At 46.7% G+C, this 19982-nt stretch overlaps 1 protein-coding gene across 1 annotated transcript; it reads left to right on the top strand.

The window, feature by feature from the left end:
• Nucleotides 1-3043: 3043 nt before the first annotated feature.
• On the top strand, nucleotides 3044-19682 carry LOC135379209 (regulator of G-protein signaling loco-like). The gene is made up of 14 exons (XM_064612453.1): nucleotides 3044-3278; nucleotides 6560-7568; nucleotides 7612-7914; nucleotides 7985-8077; nucleotides 9874-10056; nucleotides 10149-10235; nucleotides 11391-11712; nucleotides 12735-12892; nucleotides 12957-13121; nucleotides 14944-15141; nucleotides 15205-15295; nucleotides 15361-15500; nucleotides 18508-18610; nucleotides 18684-19682. Exons 1-14 carry the CDS (start codon nucleotides 3250-3252, stop codon nucleotides 18863-18865), a joined length of 3063 nt encoding a protein of 1020 aa, XP_064468523.1. The 5' UTR covers nucleotides 3044-3249; the 3' UTR covers nucleotides 18866-19682.
• The last annotated feature ends 300 nt before the right edge of the window (nucleotides 19683-19982 follow it).

Below are 19982 nucleotides of genomic sequence, written 5' to 3'. Positions count from 1 at the left end.
GACACGCGTATCCCATCCTCAATAATCGTGACCACAGGCCATAACGAGTGCCTCGTGATTTTTTTGGCACCGACAAATGCGCTTAAAACAGCAGCGCCTTAGCCCACCCGGTCACACTGACTTGCTGCAGTCGTACGGGATCGAAGCCAAGTGGACAGACCTGACCGCCGGTAACGAGAAGCAAATACGCGTTCCTGCTACCCACCGAGAGCTCTGGCTACGAGCCTATATGGGAACTTTCCTTGGAGGTAGAAAGATCTGTGCCCATCAGAGTTGCGGAATGGGGTCTCCCATTTTGATGAATGGAGATTTCGCGCTAATTCCATTCCTTTCAGTTCCTCAGAACGAAAAGGTATGGTCAGTTCCCACTCCTGGAACGGCTCGGCAACCCAATTTCATTCCGTCAATTCCCTCAATAAAAGAAAAGGACCGGTAACCGTACTGGCAAGTCCAGCAGTGCTAGAGGAGATTGACATCCATCGAACTTTGGCCTTCTTGTTTGCTGCCTATATTGACGTTTTGGAAGCATATTACAACTCCCACAGCGGAGAAGGTGGGGAAACCACCTGGCAACCAAGTCTTCGTTAATCGTTAAGACTCGAATTCTGGTGGAAAAGAAACCGACGGGTTACTACGTCAGCAGTTTGACAATACAATTAGGTTCGCTGTGTCTACCATGTCTACTGCACCGTCGGACGGTGCGCAAACTCTGCTGAGCGACCACTGGATCGCAGTGTACAGAAATAAACACCCCGGTTGTTCAAGAAACTACTTTACTTCCCATTATAGGCCATTGTGCAGAGGCGGCTAGCTCGTTGGCTAGCCCCACTATGGGAATGTTTTCTTTACGGGGGGGGGGGGGGGGGGGGGGGGGGAGCGAGGCTAGCTTCCACAACCTCTATAAACTAACCTAACTTATCACTAAACTAACCCAAGTCTGCTTCACCACAATGGAGCGAGGCAAGCTGCCACAGCCGTGCTAAGTTAACCTCATCACTAAACTAAACTAACCTTGTCTACGATGTCTTCAGTTAGTTTAGTGCGGCTGTGGCAGCTTCCCTCGCTCCCCAAAACCATTTCCATAGTGAGGTGAAGCCGATTTGCGGAATTGCAACGCCAGACAAAACAAGTTTATCGAGATCCAATGATCGTGAGCCGGCCGACGGTGCGGGAGGATTGGGCGCTTTCCCGCACCGCAAGGCAACGCACCGCAACATTGGGAGCTAGCGCACCGTCCAGTAGACACAGCAGAGGCGGAGAGTTTTCATTTTCCCAGGGGGGGCAAGGGCGCACCGCGAAATAAGTACTCTGGCAGGGGTGGGGGATATGTTTATTAAGAAAAAAAAGAAAGGTAAGCCAGATGGATGTCGGCGTGTTATTAAAAAAAAAGTGAAAGGGGGAAGACAAAAAAGGAAAAGAAAAAAGAAAACAAAAAGAAGGAAAGAAAAGAAAAATGAAGAACACAAAACTAATCACAAACTCTGGCGGGATCTTATGATGTATGCAGAACTGGTATAGAAATAAGAGGAAGGAAGAACAGAAAAAAAGAAAAACAGAGAGAACGTAAACAGTGAACATGTGCACAACTGAAGGCATTACGCCTTTGAAAACTGAGTGCAAAAGGAACAAAATGCATTGAATCCTCGGTGTTTTACCCGAAATGCGCGCAATATTATGAATATGGTCAATGAAATGGACCAGCGGGAGTTGAACCAACTCCCAACGGATATGCGTTCCGAAGATTCTACCGTTGCACCTCACTGGCAGCTGCAGGTACCTTTTCGACTGCTTTCGTTTCATTGATCTGATTACTTTGGGCGAAATTCAGGCAATGTGTTGTGTCATCCTCTCTGTTCTTCGCCTCACCTTCTACTGTGATAATGAGTATGGTGGGCGGATACATATTTTACAAATTGCAAGATGCATTTTTGGGGTTGGTGCCTCTTCGCTCTTTTGACCCGGGCGCTCCGAGCCCCAAAAGTTGGTGTCAGTCTCTGACTTCCCGGGGGGGCGGCGCCCCCCCCCTAGTTCTTGTTCCGGGGGGGCAAGGGCCCCCGCGCCCCCCCGCAGTCGGCGCCTATGAGACACAGCAAATTTCGCTAGGCTAGGACGCGCAGTTACCGCTGCGGGCATTCCTTTGGTAGGCGTCACCATTTGAAAAATTGGCTTCACCTCATTATCGAAACGGATCAGGAACACCCCCCAGTGGGAATACCATTCCCAGACGAAACACTTCTGCAAATACGGTCAACGAAATTTGGGCTGACATGTGGGGTAGTCCGTAAGAATCCATTCTGCTAGAGCTGCAGGGAACGAGGACACAAGCAGGAGCTGGTGTGCTTGTCGTCTCGTCTCCTGCAGCTTTAGCAGAATGGTCAATGAAACCCGTAACGCCATTATTATTATTGAAACATTATTGATTCGCCGGCTCACTAAATTTGGCTTCAGTTGTCACAAATTGACATGAAAAGCTTACCAAAATCGAGAGCTGAAAGCAGATACCCCGTTATTCGTTCTATCAGGCTTTAGCCTTTATCTTTATCGTGTTTATCGACGCCTGAAAAATATCAGTGGTGGCGCCAGTGACAGGCTGCGTTTGCAGGGAAAGTCCATCCGATGTCCATCCATTTTATTTAGTTTTGGTGCAAACATGATCGGGAAAATGTTTCGATAATGTATTGTGAATATTTCTCGCAAGCATTTTTTATGTACATTTTCTGCTATTTTCTGGATAACGTCTGATTGAAAGCTAGGGAAACTACGGAGAAACGACGCTTTCGCACCGTTGCTTCGTGTAGACTACCCCCACGCAAAAAGAATGCAGATCTCCACTTTCTAATTAATTCGTAGGAAAATGATTTTTGTGTTGCGTCTCTTCTAGGCATTATTAGCAAGAGGCCTTCTTTCTAGATGCAGATCTTTTGTCTCTCGTTCACGAATTTTGTCAACTTCAGTTGCTGACACACGTATTCCTCATGTAGTCTACATTTCTAATGCATCTGTCATCTGCTTGAAATATCGTGTGTGTCCTGTTTATGTCATTCTTCCTTGGGCGGTGTCTCGCAACATCGCTTCATCGGATGCTGCCTGCGCGTTACCGATTCCGGAGTAGCTAACTTTCAACCAATCAAATTCCGTACTTTTTGTCACGTGACCCAAAACGGTCACCATTTTGTGAACCGTGTAAGCTACGATGGGGAGCAACTTCTGTAAATTATTTACGATCAACTTGAAGGATCAATGGGCTGAATGAGTCACACGAGTCAAAACGGCACAACGTAAGTACATTCGGTTCGGACTTTTAGCGGATCACATTTGATTTGACGCGCATCGACAAATTCCGTCCAAATAAACTTTTGTGACCCTTGCTTTGGAATGTTGTTCCAGCTCACCCCTACTTGCTCAAGTCGAGATTTCGTAAATGGTGCAGTTGTCTCCGTGGTTGTCTTTAGTCGCTCGCTGTCTTCATCGATGACAGATTGCGAGCAACATGAAACAGATGAGCACCATAAAAATAAGCGCTTGCTGATTAAGCTAGGCGACGTTACAATTTGGAGCCCCGTAGATGCTTCTTAGCAACGCAGGTGTGTAATATTGATTGTTGTGTAACTTGTGTATTTTGAGCTGTCTTTCTCAGCTCTTTTTATGAATGTGTCAGCGTCGGAGATTGTTGTGTGCTGTCAATGTAGCAGCTCCGATTAGCCAAGTTACGGATATATTGCAGTGTAATGCTGTTTTTCGCAAGAACTATGCAAGTTGCACTCTGCGCTTGTATTTTGTTGCACTATTAATTGTTATATATACTGTGCAATGAGTGACTCTCAGGGGAATGCGATAAATACCACCTCGTGAGAGGTTGCACGCACAGCATCTAACTAGAATTAATTGGTTTTCCTGCCCGTGTTGGGTAGAAATGTGAAAATTTGTGCAATGTCACAAATTATGTGCAAGTCAAAATCTTGTCTTGTACGGCTGTCACATCAAGTGCTAAAAAGTTACGAAATATAAAAGTTTGAAATTGTAAAATTAAGGAAAAATGGGTATACCCATTTCTACGAGCCCCATAACTTGTTTGCGGCTTACGGCAATCATTGGTACATATCTGAGCATTACCTGCGGAGCAAGCGTTGCAGTGAAAGTGAAAAATTATAGTGAAACGAAGAAACGGTATTTTTAAATAAAGGCTATTTTCATCCAATGCAAAATGGCATCACACAGGCCAATAGACAACCTGCAGACATTTTGGAGACATTGCATCATATTTCACGCTTCATTACAACTCTATCAAGTACCCCGAAGACTTCCACAAAGGAAAGGTTGTCTTCCCGACACATTTGCGGGAACCGGCTTCATGTCGATATTTTGTTGCAACTCACATTCAAATATTTTTATTGGCTGCCAATAGACGTCCTGCTGGTTCCTGGCAAGTGCCAGTTCTGCCAAAAAGTAGGACATTTTTTGGGAAGCCACTGCCAATGAAACATGTCTTGTCTTCGCCCATGTAGTCCTTGGGGTTCCCGTGAGCTTTCGTAATATGTTCCGTGGCTTTAATACTGTAGCTGGGAGACGTGTAGATTTGGAGGTGTTATCATTTCATAGTCTTGTTAATTAACCACCCTTGCTCTCGTGCACTGTTTTTGGAGCCTTTTTTGTGTACCAGGCTCCTTGCGTAATTTTTGCGATGAAGAATAATTTAAAAAAAAAACGGCTAGGTTTAGTGATATGGTTCAGTATCACAAACTAGCTGTACATTGTTCTCTTTCTAGAGGTTTGTTGTTGAATTAAGGTAAGAAACGGTGATGAGCTGGTCAGTTTTTCTTCACTATTTTTAGTATTATTTTCACCGAGTCTTTTGCTATTTGTACATGCAATGAGTGGAATAAATAGGCACAGCAGCTACGTAATATGGGTCACTTCACTAAGTAGCACTCACAAAAAAAAAATCTCCTTTATATTTCAACACTGTTCATGTAGAAATGTGACTTCTATTTAGTTCATGGGATGTTGAAAATGTATTCCACTGACATCCAAAGACAATGGAATGTGAAGCTCCTGCGTGCGTGTCTGGATTGCTGTATCGTTGTAAGAGTGACCCTTGAACTATCCCTATTAAAAGTGGTCAGGAGAAGTGAAATGAGGTGAACAAGGTGAAGAGGTGCGTGACATGTCGCCGAAGGTTCCCTGGTCGGGGTGTGTGAATTGTTCCGCAAATTTTCTGAAATATTTGCGTATGAGCCAGAGTGGTATAGGTACATTAACGCAGGATGGAGATGGTGTGTCAGGCATTGTCACAACGAGTTGCTGTATCGTGAAAATCACACGTATCTCAAGGATCGAGTTTACGTGGAAACCAAATGCCATGTTTTTATGTAGAGTGGGATGACAAATATAGTTATACCACGCACAGATGCACCCTGTATTATTTGCCACATTGATTCTTGCTCATTTTTTTAATGTTCCATCCTTCACTTCCCAGACTGACTTGGATGGTAACTGAGTTGTGAATAACTCGCAGATCTATCTCGTTTAGACGTCGTTCTGTCGCTTGCAGGACATTGTTGCAAGAAACCTCCCGCGCTCCTGTTGGAATGACTGTTTAACGTGGAACGTAATATGTTTGGATTGAAGCGATGGAAGCTTACTTAAGTTAATGTAAAAAAAAAAGAAGGTTACTGCTTAAGTGTCAAAGCATGCGTTATACCCGTAGGTCGGCGCGATCATGATCGCGGCAGCCTTATCAGTGCTTCGTGATCGCACTCATGATCGCGATCATCAGGCTTTGATAAGGCATTGCGATCATGACTGCGCCGACCTATGGTTATACCTGAGGTTGGACAATGTCAGTGCTAAAATCCCGTTTGTTTCTTGAACACTAAGAGTCAGCTGAGTATGTTACTCTAGCTTGCTATCTGGAGGCTGCAACTACAGGTTTTCCCGGCGATTTTAATCCAAGTGCCAGCTAAATTAATCCATGCCCCATAAAGTTTGCATGACACGTGGATTAATTTAGCCGGCACTTGGATTAAAATCGCCGGGAAAACCTGTAGTTATGTTTGAAAAAGCTAACTCTACTGCTGCTAAAATGACTGCTAGGACGGAGGTGACTGTTCTTGGTTCAGGAACCACATGTTACAACCCCGACCTACTACTATAACTAGAGACCTGGCCATCCGCAAAGCTCCCAGCACCGGGGTAGTAGTTCTGACAATCGCCGCTTGGCTATGGGATTTGGCGCTAGCTCGCACTATTCGTTACCACGCGACTTGCCAAAACCGCGGCAATACATGGTGGGCTGTGTTGACGACGACGAAGCAATAAGCGTAGCGCGCGCTTAGCAACAGCCTGTGTAGCACGAAAGACGGTGGCGAGAGTGACAGTGTCATTCCATCTCCCCAATGATGCTATGTGGCGCTTGCAGTGGCCACTATCGTAACTATCCCACGACCCGGCTCTCCCATAGGCGGTCGCCAGTTGTCCAGGTCTCTAGTATGGAGCAGGTCGTGGTTACGACAGAATATAGCGCACAGTACGTCCATATCTCTTGTTTACTCCTCCTCAGGAGTGCGTTGAACTCCCTTCCGGACACCATGCACCCGACCCGCCGTCGCAAGAAGCGGCCCAGTTACGGAGTTCGCACCGTCGAGCTGTCCCGCGGCAGGAAGGGTGGCTTCGGCTTCACCATCTCCGGACAGGCACCCTGCATCTTGAGCTGTATCGTGGCCCACAGTCCCGCGGAGCGTGCGGGCTTACGTCCCGGAGACTTCCTGGTGGCTGTCAACGGCCACAACATCTCTCGTGCTCCACACGACGACGTCGTACGCCTCATAGGCAACTCCATGGGGGCGCTGAAGCTGCAGATTGCAGAGAACTACTGCTCCGATTCGAGCGAGGAGGAAGAGGCCGCGAGGCCGTTGCGGGGACGACCGCACCCGGCAAGGCCGCCTCGTGACTCTGGGAACAAGGCGCTCCTGGACTTAATCTTGCAGCAAAAGGCGGCCCGTCAGGCTCCGCCGCGTCCGGTGCTCCGCACTGTAGTCGGCTACTTGGGCACGATCGAGCTGCCGCGGGAGGTCTGCGGCTCTCGTCTGCAGGCGATTCGCAGCTGCGTGCGTCGGCTGCGCATCGAGCAGAAAGTTCACACGCTGGTGGTCTTCTCGGTGTTGCGGGACGGCGTCGTACTGAGAGATCTGCGAGGGACGCTGTTGGCGCGGTTTCCATCGGAGCGCATCACTTTCAGCGGGGCGTATGCAGACGACAGTCGTTTCTTCGGACTGGTGACTCGCGGAGCGGACGGCGCCCTCTCTTGCCACGTGCTCATGGTGGATCCTCGGACAACGCCTCGGCGCGGAGCACCCAGTTTGAATGTGCACGACTCTGCGGAGCCCATCTTACGGGCGCTGGCGGCGCTTTATCACAGGGGAGCACACGTGTCCCCTCAGCCGAGCCAAGCTGGCAGCCACAGCAGCAACAGCGACAGCGGAATCGGATTCCGCGATGAAGGTATCTCATTTCGGTTAGAATTTAGAGCGAGTCTTTTGGGTGACGACACTACATGGGCCTGTCGTACCGTGGGACTTTGGTAACTTTTAATTCTGTCCCATTAACTGACAGGCCCACGCGAGCGACTGCGTACTGGTGGTCGACGTCGACAGCTACCCTCGCTTCCAGAGCTTCAGTCTTGACCGGCAGGGAGCTCTACCCTGCAGCCCAGGGGCACGCGCGCACTCAGACTCCGAGCTGGGGGACGAGACGCATCCGGCCTCCACTTTTGAGCTCTCGCGGGACAAGTGGGGCGATTCGACGCTTCTCGGCGACTCCACCATGACGGACGAGCGGGGTGGCCTGGACACCGAGAGCGCTCGTGACGCGTCCACAAAGGGGGAAGACGGCAGTTCATCCGCCACGCCTCGACGGGTGAGTTCCGATCGGGTTGGTGCGCGTTGCAGCTGTCGTAACTGATTATTTTTTTATTTTTTTGTCCCAGAATGTGAGCAGTTGCAGCAGCAGCCGGAACTGGACGAGAACGTCGTCGCTGCGCCGGCGGCCTCGGAGAAGCCATTATCGGTCGACGCACGATGTGAGTTAACCTGTTCTACAGGTTTTCCCGGCGATTTTAATCCAAGTGCCAGCTCAATTAATCCACGTGCCATGCAAACTTTATGGGGCATGGATTAATTTAGTTGGCACTTGGATTAAAACCGCCGGGAAAACCTGTAGCATCGAGATATATCTGGTATCATAACTACGTGCGACATGACCATGGCCAGTCTGTTTCACCTGTCACGTAGAAATATGTCTTTTAAAATGGCGCTTGACATTGCTGGAAACCCATTAACTGAGCAGTCAATGAGGAGTACTGTAAACATGTTTTTTATTCGGGAAGTAATAATTTTTGCGACTGCAAAAAAAGTCTCGAAAAATTGTACCCTCTAATAAAGAGGCATAGTGTCGACCGGATATGCTCCGTCACTTAAGTCGTCACAAAGCAACAAAAAAGTACTAAGGATACGTATTCCTTTATTTTTGCATTTGTCCTACATTCTTGGAGCCAGTCCTGCTTGCATAAAGCCTGAATAGTGAAGCAATGACAGCAGTCGTGGTTTCTTCCGGTGGCGATGGAAGTAGCAGTCGTCGTGACTGACATGCATACTACCAGATGATAAATGTTTCCCTCTCGCCTAGATGTTCTACTAGAACTGACCGTTTGTTGGCTTGCAGCTCGCAGAGGCTTACCCAAGATCTTTCCCCGATCCAAATCCCTGATTAAAGCCCCGTGCGGACGAGCTTTTTGACATCCGCATCTGGGTCCGCACATCCGCATTGGTCACATTTGTGAATGAATCACAGTTGTGCAGTCTCCATGTACTGAGCCGAGCGGTTACCTTTAAGCTGTAGCTTATAAATATATTTGCGAAATATTCGAGTCCCAGACATGCGGCTGCGTTTGACGTCTCGGGCAAACATGACAGCTGAGCTTTAAGAGGTCCTTGAAAGCAGGGTTGCGGAATGGGTTCACCCATTCCATTCAAATTCCATTCCGAGGAATGGAGATTTGTGATAATTCCATTCCTTTCAATTCCTCAGGTTTGTATACGAAGAGGGGAGTCAAGTCCTGTAGATCACATAAACAAAATACAGAAACCAACACTGAAGATTTTTGTTTAAGTTTAATTTGTACAAGCTTTCACGTGGAGGTCCACGCTTCCACAGGTACGAAGTGAAGTGATGACACGCAGAAGTATATATAGTATAGACATATACTTATGCGTGTCACCACTTCACTTTGTACCTGAGGAAGACCTCCTACCTGAGGTGGACCTCCATGCGAAAGCTTGTACAAATTAAACTTAAACAAAAATCTTCAGTGTCAGTTTCTGTATTTAATTTCTCAGGTTGAAAAGGTATGGCCGATTCCCACTCCTGGAATTGCTTGGCAACCCCATTCCATTCCTTTAATTCCATCAATAAAAGAAAAGGGACCGGTAACCGTGCTGGGTAGCCCAGCACTGCTAGAGGAGATTGACATTACTCAGCACGGAAAAAGCACAAAGACAAGGTTTATTTCGTGTTGAAACCAAAACTACCACCAGGGCACCCAGACCATTCCATTCCAATTCCATTCTGCCTGCAAAAAAAAATGCCTAATTCCATTCCCATTCCATTCCTAAAACAGTTTCCGCCATTCCATTCCAATTCCATTCGGGGCAGTGATAAATCTGAAATAATTCCGGAATCATTCCAACCCCCGGCAACTCTGCAACCCTGCTTGAAAGGCCCTCGAATTTTTTGTATCAAAATTGGTTGGGAACCACGTGTATTGATGTACGATACATGGAGATGGACCTCTAATGTTGAAACGTAATTCACCCCCAGGCTGGAGCTGTATCAGATGGTGAAATCGGGAGCGAGAAGTTATCCCCGTCGAGCAGCGTGCAAAGCCTGGAACAGGTCAGCGACTCGAGCAGCGCATGCGATGCACCCCGGGGTCGTGTTGGGTCTTGGGTGACGGGCTTTGACCGACTGCTCTACGATCCCCTTGGCCTTCTAGTATTTGCCGTGAGTATCTCGAAACCGTTCCCGGTGCGTTGTCATTAAAAACTGAAAACGTGAATTGCGCGTAAAATTGTGTGTGATTTTCTTCGTTTCAGGAGTTCTTGAAAAAAGAGTTCAGTCAGGAAAATATCTTCTTCTGGGTGGCTTGTGAGCAATACAAGAAGATTCAAGATGTCACTGAGGTAACTGTCCTCCATTCATTGGTCGTCTATGAGCGTTCGTGGAATACCTTATGGTCCCTTTTATATTATCAGAAAGGTGTGTCAAGATAGTACAAGATTTTTTAGGTTTCTTTAACCCGTGATAAGAAAAGCAGAATGGCACTGCACAGCACCCGCGTCAGCAGACATGAGGCATGTTTTCGTAATAACACTGAGCTGCTGTATGCGTGAGCTCCATTCACGGTTAAGCTCAAAGGAGTCAATGGGAAGTTGTCCATACCCACTAATTCAGGCATGATTTGCTATAGCTGCATACATGCTGTACAATGTTTGCCATTTATGGCATGTGGCGTGAGTGTTCTTATGGAAAAAAAAAGAGTCATTATGTCTGGTATCTTTCTAGTACATGTATGAGTGACTGTGATTAATTGATTCTAATGGACTGTAAGCATTCTACACTGGAGATTAAATGCCTAAACTTAACTTTACCCAAAAATAACACCTTGAAAGTGTGTCTGCTGTGACTTAGGTTCAGTGATGGCCAGTATTTAACTACTTGTAGTTAAACTACCTGATTGTAGTTAAAAAGTAGTTATCAACTACTTGCAGAAATGTAGTGGCAACTACTAGTTAAACTACTATTTTAAGGAGTTAACTACAGTAGTTAGGTTACTGAAGGCGCCAACTACTTCCGATTTTGCCGCAAGTTTTACGGCACGATTGTGCTTCCGACTTTTACCTTGAGCTACTTGTTTGATGAGAACGGAGGTGCAGAGCAATTGTGCTGTGCATGTGTATACTAAATCTTCACTTTTATCACTGCTTGTGGTTCATATTTAGGTGTCCAAGAACACTATAGAATGGGATTAGTGTCGATGGACAACGTTAAGTAGTTATAGATGTAGTTAAACTACATTGCAGTAGTTAAAAAAGTAGTTTTAACTACTCCTCTCAAAAGTAGTTAAACTAGTAGTTAAACTACTCAATTGCAAAGTAGTTAGTAGTTATAGTTAAACTACTGTAGAAGTAGTTAGTGGCCATCACTGCTTAGATTGCCCAAATTTGCTATGGGAAATTCGTGAGGCTCATCATTTTTTCTCTAATATGTCAAGAGTAAAGAAATGTAAGGTAAAGTTTGAAGTAAAAAAAGGCACATTTCTCACATCCCTACAACAGCGGAGGACGGTGGCTCGTGAAATCTACCAGAGGCACCTAGCGCCGGGGGCTTTGGAACCGGTCAACGTAGATGCCCGTTCACAGCAGGGGACTCAGAAGGGCTTGGAGGATGCAGATCCCGATCTCTTCACCATAGCCCAGCGTCACATCTTTCACCTGATGAAATTCGACTGCTACCAGCGATTCCTCAAGTCTGACCTGTTCAAGGAGTGCCTCCTCCGCGAGGTTCAAGGGCAACCGATCTTCCCCGAGCTTCCAGAGACCACCTGGAAGCAGCCCAAGGAAGACAAACGCCGAAAGTCATTCCTGCCATGGCACAAGAGTAAGCAGAGCACCGCTGTTACGGTGCAGTCACATTAATTCGAACTTGAAAGGGACCGAAAATTTGTTAGAATAAAACGAAGCTCCAGCTAAAGGGAGCTGTTCTGAATAAGGGCTTACTGCGTTGGCAGCACGTCGGAGACGCGTTGTGGCTCGCTAGACCTTGCCGCACGCGGGCAGTCTCGCGATGCTGCGAATATAAGAAGCTCGTTCGTCCCAAAATATTTATTTACAGGGAAGCGTCAAACATCTCGGGGTAGAGTTATCTGTTATATGCGCATGCATTCGTTTCTTCAGCAGTAACTCGGACAACCCTATTGCAAACCCGAAAGGGAATATTGCCGATGCGATTTGATAAAATATGTGGCCCCCTTTTGTTTTGTTGGCCCCTTAAAACAACGAGGTTTTCTGCTTCCTCGACCACAAGTAAGCAGCATGGTTCTGCATATTTGCCTACACTATTACGGTGATTTGTTCCCTGTTCCTCTTTCCTATAGTACAAGTATCACCTTTATAAGTAATGGTCTTATAAGTGTTAAGTTTAAGTTAAGTATTAAGTTTATAAGTATTACGGGCGCTTTCTGGCCAGTGCGTAGACGGGAGTCAAGCACAGCCCCGCAATCTGGTTCAAATAGACCGTTGTGCGCGTTCATGTGTTCAGATTGCAAGGTCTTTCCACCATTGAAATACACAGGACTTTGACGGGACCAGAGCACCAGTTCCAATTACCCGGAAGTTTGAATTCAAAGGATTGCACTGTATTCGGTATGTTCAAGTGTACAAGAGCCTAAATATGGCGTGAACTCATAAAAGTCGTAGAACTTTAAACGTCGCAAAATGCAAGTAGAAGTAACCGAAAGAGAAATCGTAGCGACTTTCCGAGTTGCGGTTATTTGGTGCAAGTACGTCGGGGGTTATTGGCGTTAAAATGTGCTTAGATGGAGCGAGTCATTCGTTACAATAATCTTTCTATTGCTTTAGCGTCAGCTAGTATATCTCCACCATACCTTGCTCCTTCTTTAGATTTGAAGCTCGTCAGCACCAAGCTGGGTGAGCGGAGTGCTGCCTGGGCACGTCGCTCAGCACGGAAGAAGAAGAGGCCGGTTGAGCTGGCGGGTAGCCAGTCGTCCCTCGCCAGCAGCGAAGCCAGCTTGGGGATGTTGTGCTCTCAGGCTTCTTCGGTTAGGGCTTACAACCAATAGGGCTTCCGTAAGAGCAGTCTCTAAACGGCGGTTCTCTCCGCAGTCCCTCGAGGACCCGGTGCTCAGCAGGGTGGTGCTACCCGACGGATCGACGACAGTGGTGAGGGCCCGCCCGGGGGAAACGCTGGGTGCCACGCTGACTCAGCTCCTTCAGAAACGTTCCCTTACATACTCGGCTGTAGATGTCTTTATCGCCGGTTCCAACAAGGTGCGTGTGCATCGGGCCACCTACGTTGAGTTTTTCGTGTGTGTGTGTGTGTGTGTGTTTTAGTTTTTTTTTTTTTTTTTTTTTTTGTTTGTTTTTTGTGTATAGCAGTTTGTTTCAAGAAGGAATGTGCATGGGTGGCCAACAAAATGCTTTGTTGGGCTAGTTGGTAATTAATTGCTAGAACAGGAAAAACACAGCGCGAAAACAACAACCGCGGGAGGAACATAAGACACACACGAGCGCTAACTCCAACTAAACTGTACTGCACTGAAGGGTGGGCAGCTACAGGAAAGAAACAGGAAAGAGCAAAAAAGGAAAAGCAGGAAATTTTTAAGTTGTTTTGCTTGTTCTTATCTACCTGGTTTTTTTTTTCCCTTTTAGCTCTTTCCTGTTTCTTTCCTGTAGCTGCGCACCCTTCAGTGCAGTACAGTTTAGTTGAAGTAAGCGCCCGTGTGTGTCTTATGTTCCTCCCGTGGTTGTTGTTTTCGCGCTGTGTTTTTCCTGTTGTAGTAATGGGTGGCCAGTTGTAAAGAAGATAGTTACAAATATAGTGAAGGGCAAGGCATTGAGTGTACTAAAAAAAACAATGACACAGCATGAGGACATGCCACGTCCTGCTGTTATCCAGAATTGAAGGAACATAGCTATGAGCTCAGAGTGAGCTCTGTGAGGTTGCCTGCTTGTCTGTGAACTTCGCAGCTGTAGCATACGTATTCAAGCGTTGAGCCCATTTATAACGATATTGACGGGAACGCGAAATCGTTATATCAGGGTATTGTTAAAAATGAGCTTTCACGAAATTGCCGCTCGGGATTGAGTCAGTGAAGTAGATCGGCACAAGTAGAACGCCGGTTTTGCGCCAGTACAAAATCCGTCGAGCACACAGAACTTCGGGTCGAGCCATGAGTCTTTTTCTCATCAAGACGTGTCTCAGAACCGCAAACGCCATCGTAGCAAACGAGAAAACAAAAACAGAAAAACTTGAGGGCAGGAGAACGATGTGGAGAGGGAACAACCTCCTCTACTTCTCGTGAGCCTCTTCCGCCATTTCGAAGTCGTTCGTCTTGCAATGCGCGCGGATAAATGCGCTGCGTTCTCACTTTAACGCGCACGGAGGCAAAGGCTCTCGAAAATGACGGCGTAATTTGTTTTCAGTGAAAAGGTACAATCTTGCTTTTCGATTTTCACGCGTTATACCGGCCGCCGGGAGAATTCTGATCACTATACACGAGCAAACGCTTTTGCGGCGATCGCTATATCTACGTCTTGTTTCCACGTGCTTCAATGGTTGAGCTGATGGGAACCACGACCTACTAGATTATAATGACCATGTCATAATCGGCAACCCCTATGAGGAGCCCGTCCGCACGATCCGCCAGGGGGCGCTACCCATCGGCATGCGAGATCTGCATCACGATTGGACGACGGAAATTTGAATTCTGAACGCGCAGAAGCATACGTACGACTACCGTAGCAGACGACAGCAATAGCTCCTACGAGAACGCTAGAACGATGATGGTAATCAACCTCAGAATGAAACATCTTCCGCGTAATATCCACCGCTCGTACAGAAATACTAAGGTAAGCTGAAGTACAAAGTATCGTAGAAGTTGAGGAAGCAATAATTGGGCCGATGAGTAGCGCCACCGCGACCTTCCAAAAAGGCTGCGCTGGGAAGGGGTGCCCACGACATGGTCGTTATAATCTAGTAGGTTGTGACGGGAACCAGCAATTTGATCGTAATACCGGAGTTGTTACATCGAAGATCGTAATGAACGGACTTTGACTGTATCACCATTAATGACACCTGTCTCTCATGTAGCCAATCAACCCCAACTTGGACGTCACAATGGTGGGTTCCAAAGAGATTCGCGTGGAGCCCCGAGTCGTCTTCTGCACCATGTTGCCAAACAGTAAAACTCTCGGAGTGAAGGTGGCCCCGGGCCACACCTGCGCCGACATCCTGTGCCCCATTCTAGCCAAATATAGTGTTCAGCTGGAGCACGTGACATTGCGAATGGTTAGTGGCGTATGGGACATCGCGGATGAGCACTGCCCTCAACTGCGCGTTTTTCTCCTCCAGAGCCAAAACTGCAAAGCACTGCCTTCGAGCACTCCAGTGTCCGAACTGGATTCTCAGCTGCTTCTAGTCCAGTTCAAAGAGAGCGTTTCGGGTAATCCATTTACTCGGACCCAGTCTGAGACAGCACTTGAAAGACAGTCGTTGGATGTGTTACAGAAAACCGTGGTCACCGAATGCAGCCATCGCGCCTCCACAGAGAGACGCTTGTGCGACGCTTCTTGGATGCTATCCACGAGGGCAAGGTGCACTTTGACGACCTAGGGGTGGCGGACTTGGACATCATCTTCCCTCCCGTGGTGAGTTGAACCCTAAAATTAAGACCCCTAGCTTTCTGCGGTGGAAAATTTACTTTTACGTGAAGTGGGCTCCCCAAATCCGCTGAATTCCGCGACCGAGAGAAGAAGAAAGAAAAAAAGAAGCGCAGCATAACGACTCATCTCGCACTTTCCCAGCCGGTCGTAAGATTTTGGTGCGCAAGACTAGGCTCGCTTCTCACAATCTCTCTCCAGGCGTTGCGCTGTCGTTAAATTTCGGCGCATTCAGCCGTGAAGGTGTCAGTGGTGTCAGCCATTGCAGTTGCAACTGATCAGGTTTAACCAGTGATGGCCACTAACTACTTCTACAGTAGTTTAACTATAACTACTAACTACTTTGCCACTGAGTAGGTTAACTAGTAGTTCAACTACTTTTCAGGGGAGCAGTTAAAACTACTTCTTTAACTACTGCAATGTAGTTTAACTACATCTATAACTACATAACGTTGTCCGTCAACACCAATCCCTCGTAGTGTTCTTGGACACCTAAATATGAATCGCAACCAATGATAAACTTTGGCTCAAGCCATTGCTACGATCGTTAAATACAAAGCTTGCGGCGGGATTCTTTCTGTGCCTACGCAATAAACTAAGTTGCAGAATTATTTCATAGGCTTCACTAGACAAGCATTAAACGGGAAGATTTTGTACACATGCACGACACAATTGCTCTGCACCTCCGTTCTCATCATACAAGTAGTTCAAGGTAAAAGTCGGAAGCACAGTCGTGCCGTAAAGCTTGCGGCAAAATCGGAAGTAGTTGGTGCCTTCAGTAACCTAACTACTGTAGTGAACTACTTAAAATAGTAGTTTAACTAGTAGTTGCCACTATATTTCTGCAAGTAGTTGATAACTACTTTTTAACTACAATCAGGTAGTTTAACTAGTAGTTTAACTACATGTAGTTAACTACTGGCCATCACTGGGTTTAACCCTCGAAAAGGCTGCAGATCGATTGAAATCCCTATGTAATTCTGTAAGACACTGAACATACTACGAAAAACAGGAGATTCTGATGGGAACAGCAGATTCCGTGAGACACGGCCAATTCCACAGAATTTCCCCGAATCGCAGATTCACAGAAAGCTAGGGGCTCTACCTAAAATATAGTCGTTTCCTTCGTGATTATCACACGAACACACTCCAAACTGTAATGCGCAGGTATACAGTCGCTACCAATATTTCATACTCCAAATACTCTGACAACTCAATGTATGTACTATTTCCCTTTCCGATATTTGGGACAACATTTCTTAAAAGAACAGCTCCATTTTTTTTTTATATATATATACAGTTTGCTTCCGGGCTTGCTTGAATTTTACAACGTCCAGTCTCCCAAAACCCAGTAGCACTGCAGAGCCCGATATTTAGGATTGCTTTACGGAGGGATCAGCCGGTGCAGTGTATGTGCAGGAACACAGCATGTACGAAGGAGTTTGTTTGTTTGTTTATTCAAATTCAAATTCAAAATACAAACGCAAGTAAAAAACAGACACCACAATAGGGGTTCCATAGCATAGCTATGTGTGTGCTCTCAACGGCTCTGCTTCAGACGCACCCCATTTTTGAATTTGTACCGAGGCAGCTGATGATGAAATTGTTTGTCGAGCTCCTGACTTGCCAGCAGTGCCGAAGATGTTGAGTGTGTTGAGGTTCGACCATGGTGACCCTTGCAACACGCGTGTGAACATGTACATGAATGTGTACATGTGTGAACATGCACATGTGAACATGAGAGAGCTTACCGTGTCCCATGCTCACGCAGCAAAGAGGATGTTTGCCATTGCCTAAAAATTGGCACCGATTCTGTGGCTTCTGGAAGTACAAAAAATCGGTAGGCGATTATATTTAACTCCCAAAAATGCAAAATCTCACTAGCTGCTGAATCTACTATACGTAGATAAAAAAAGTAGAAGCTGAACACCACATAGGTACCTCGTAAAACATATTTTAGGGAATGCCCGGATGCGTACTTGAGGAGACTGGCATTGACTCATTTGCAGCTTCTTTGCATACTCTTACCTCAAAACCCTTCCTCGAAGATTTGAGGGCGAAAATTCTCTCTCCCTCCAGTGACGCGCCAGGATGTCCAAAGCATACGACGCTGCTGAGCTTCCCTCTTTTCCTGCCAGCACTTTTCCGCTTAAGACAGTCTTCATAATGAAGCCGTTCTTGCTGCATTACGAAACGGCTGCAGAAGCTAATGTTGAAACTCTCCGAAACAAAACCGCGTACAATTAAGTGTGCCCAAAAGTCGTAGACGAAACAGTCGTAGAGGCGTGGCCGTACGCAGCGTTCGTTGTGACGCGGCTAGCCACCTTACCTTTTATTTATTTATTTATTTATACATATACCCTAGAGGCCCAGAGGGCATTAAAGAGGGGAGTGAGCAGGACACAATGCAAGCTGAAAGCACGGTAACAATCGATAAAAGATGAAAGTCACTGAAAAGGTTAGCCAGCTGTAGGGATCGAACCCACATCTTCTGGACTACCGGTCCAGGGCTCTACCAATTGAGCTAAGCTAACACGCCTCTCCTCTCTGTCTCTTATAACAATCCTCTCTTCTCTCTTGTAACAATCGATAAACTTGCGGACACAACAAAACGACAGTAAACGAGCAACTTCGACAAGAACACATTAGTGAGGTAGACGCGACAGTGTGTAATTGCATTATATACGTGAAGGGGATTGCACAAGCTATTTTTGAATTCTATAATATTAGTAATCGAAGTGACAGAACCAGGTAAACTATTCCATTCTGATAAGGTGCGGGGAATGAATGCGCCCTGGAATGATCTCGTTGAAGAGTTTTGCTTAGCTTCAGCTGTTTTTAACCTTTTGAAGGAAAAAAAAAGCGTGTTTTACGTTGTGCATGCAAATATGGTGGAAATTTCCACGGTAGTATCTCGGTCATGTCTCTGCATCTGTTGCATAATGTAAAAACCCCGAGACCTTAGCCATTTTTTCATCTGCATCTGTGTCTGCAGGTTGAAGTGCACCAGGCAGCCGAAGCGCGTAACACTCGGGTTGGGCTGGCCTGCCGCAAGAGCCTCGGGTCTCTCAACAAGAGCAGCGACGCCGGCACAGATGGTGCGCCTCATGCTCTTTTCCCCCGCATGCTGTCGCGGATAAAGTGTTCACCTAATTTTATTAACCTTTGCAGGTACACCGTGGGTGCCTCGACACGGATCGCCAGCTCCCCCGCTGCCTCCGAAAGCCCAAGGCCCTCGTGGTCCCCCACCCCGTCCACCGCTTCGTCCCCCGCCCTGTGCTCCTCACGGTGGTTCCCACCTAGCTCGGCTTATCGACAACACCTCCCATGACTGTAACATCAGCTTTGTGTGAAAGTAAGCGGCAACCGTTGAAGGCTGCGAGACCCTCCGCGATGCAGGAGCAGCAGACGCCGCCCCCGTTCCTTTAGGATAAATTTCCCGCGGCCACGATATTGCATCGACGATGCACAGAGTGGAAAGCAGTCCGCAATTACTCGGATTCACGTCCGATTTGCGAAAGTTTATTCTTTCGCAAATAACGTTTCGGTTGTGCAGAATGTCTGTAAAAGCGGAAAATGGAATTTAGCTTACATGGGGCCAAAACGCCATGCTCAGGTCGGTTGTGTTCAATGTCCACTCGGAATTTCCCCGTAATGCCAGTAAAGAAGCTGTAGTTTGGCCAGTTGGTACATGCCGAAGGGGGGGGGGGACCTGGTAACCCTACGACTTCTGTTTCCGAGGAAACTGCCCTGCCCACTTTTTGAGTGCGTTTCAGAGCTCTATTGTCATTGTGTGCTTCGTACAGAAAGCACAGTACTGTGAAATGTCTCCTGTTTGGAAAATGCTGGTTAGGTGAATACTGGCAGACACGGTGCAGATTTAACAAAGACCAACAAACGTGAGCCACGTTTTGACTGGTTCTTGTCTTGTACATATTTAAACGCACTTTTGCTCATATATTTCGCATAAATTTCATTAATATTTTCGAGTGGCATATGATTGAAGCTAGCAGTGTGGAAAGAAAAAAAAAAGTCAACTGTCAGTCCTCGGATTCTTGGACAGTGCCAAACGACAGTGATTTATTTGTGCTATCAGTTTTGCACGTCTCTGTAACGTGCATGTTGCACGTGTGGTATGTGTTCACGGATGTGCTGTTTTTTCCTAGGGGCCTTTAGAGGCCAGCTTTATAATACGAATGTCAATGGATGCGTTACGTGGACCTCAGACTGCCAATGCCATATATAAATGATCATTACATGAGACATTGATGTTGTGTTACATGCTAACGTACTACATTTTGAGCTTTTCTCATTCATGTCTATGAAGTTGCTACCTGCTATGATGAAATATGTCCATCTTTCTGAAACGCTGTGTATGTATAGGATTATATGGCATACTTTAATGTGCAAAAGTCAGACACTGCCTTAGCTTGACATTGTTGTTTGTATGGTGTATAGAAATATATGGGG

Source organism: Ornithodoros turicata, chromosome 1 (assembly GCF_037126465.1).
Source record: "Ornithodoros turicata isolate Travis chromosome 1, ASM3712646v1, whole genome shotgun sequence".
Lineage (NCBI taxonomy): Eukaryota > Metazoa > Arthropoda > Arachnida > Ixodida > Argasidae > Ornithodoros > Ornithodoros turicata.
The sequence above is the reverse complement of the archived record's forward strand: the minus strand, read 5'-3'. Positions and strand labels throughout refer to the sequence as shown.

Coding starts and splice junctions, on each gene's coding strand:
- LOC135379209 (XM_064612453.1), top strand. CDS start 3,250: ATGAGTCACACGAGTCAAAACGGCACAAC. Junction 10,057..10,148: donor TTGGCCTTCTAGTATTTGCC/GTGAGTATCTCG, acceptor TCTTCGTTTCAG/GAGTTCTTGAAAAAAGAGTT. Junction 18,611..18,683: donor CAGCGACGCCGGCACAGATG/GTGCGCCTCATG, acceptor TAACCTTTGCAG/GTACACCGTGGGTGCCTCGA.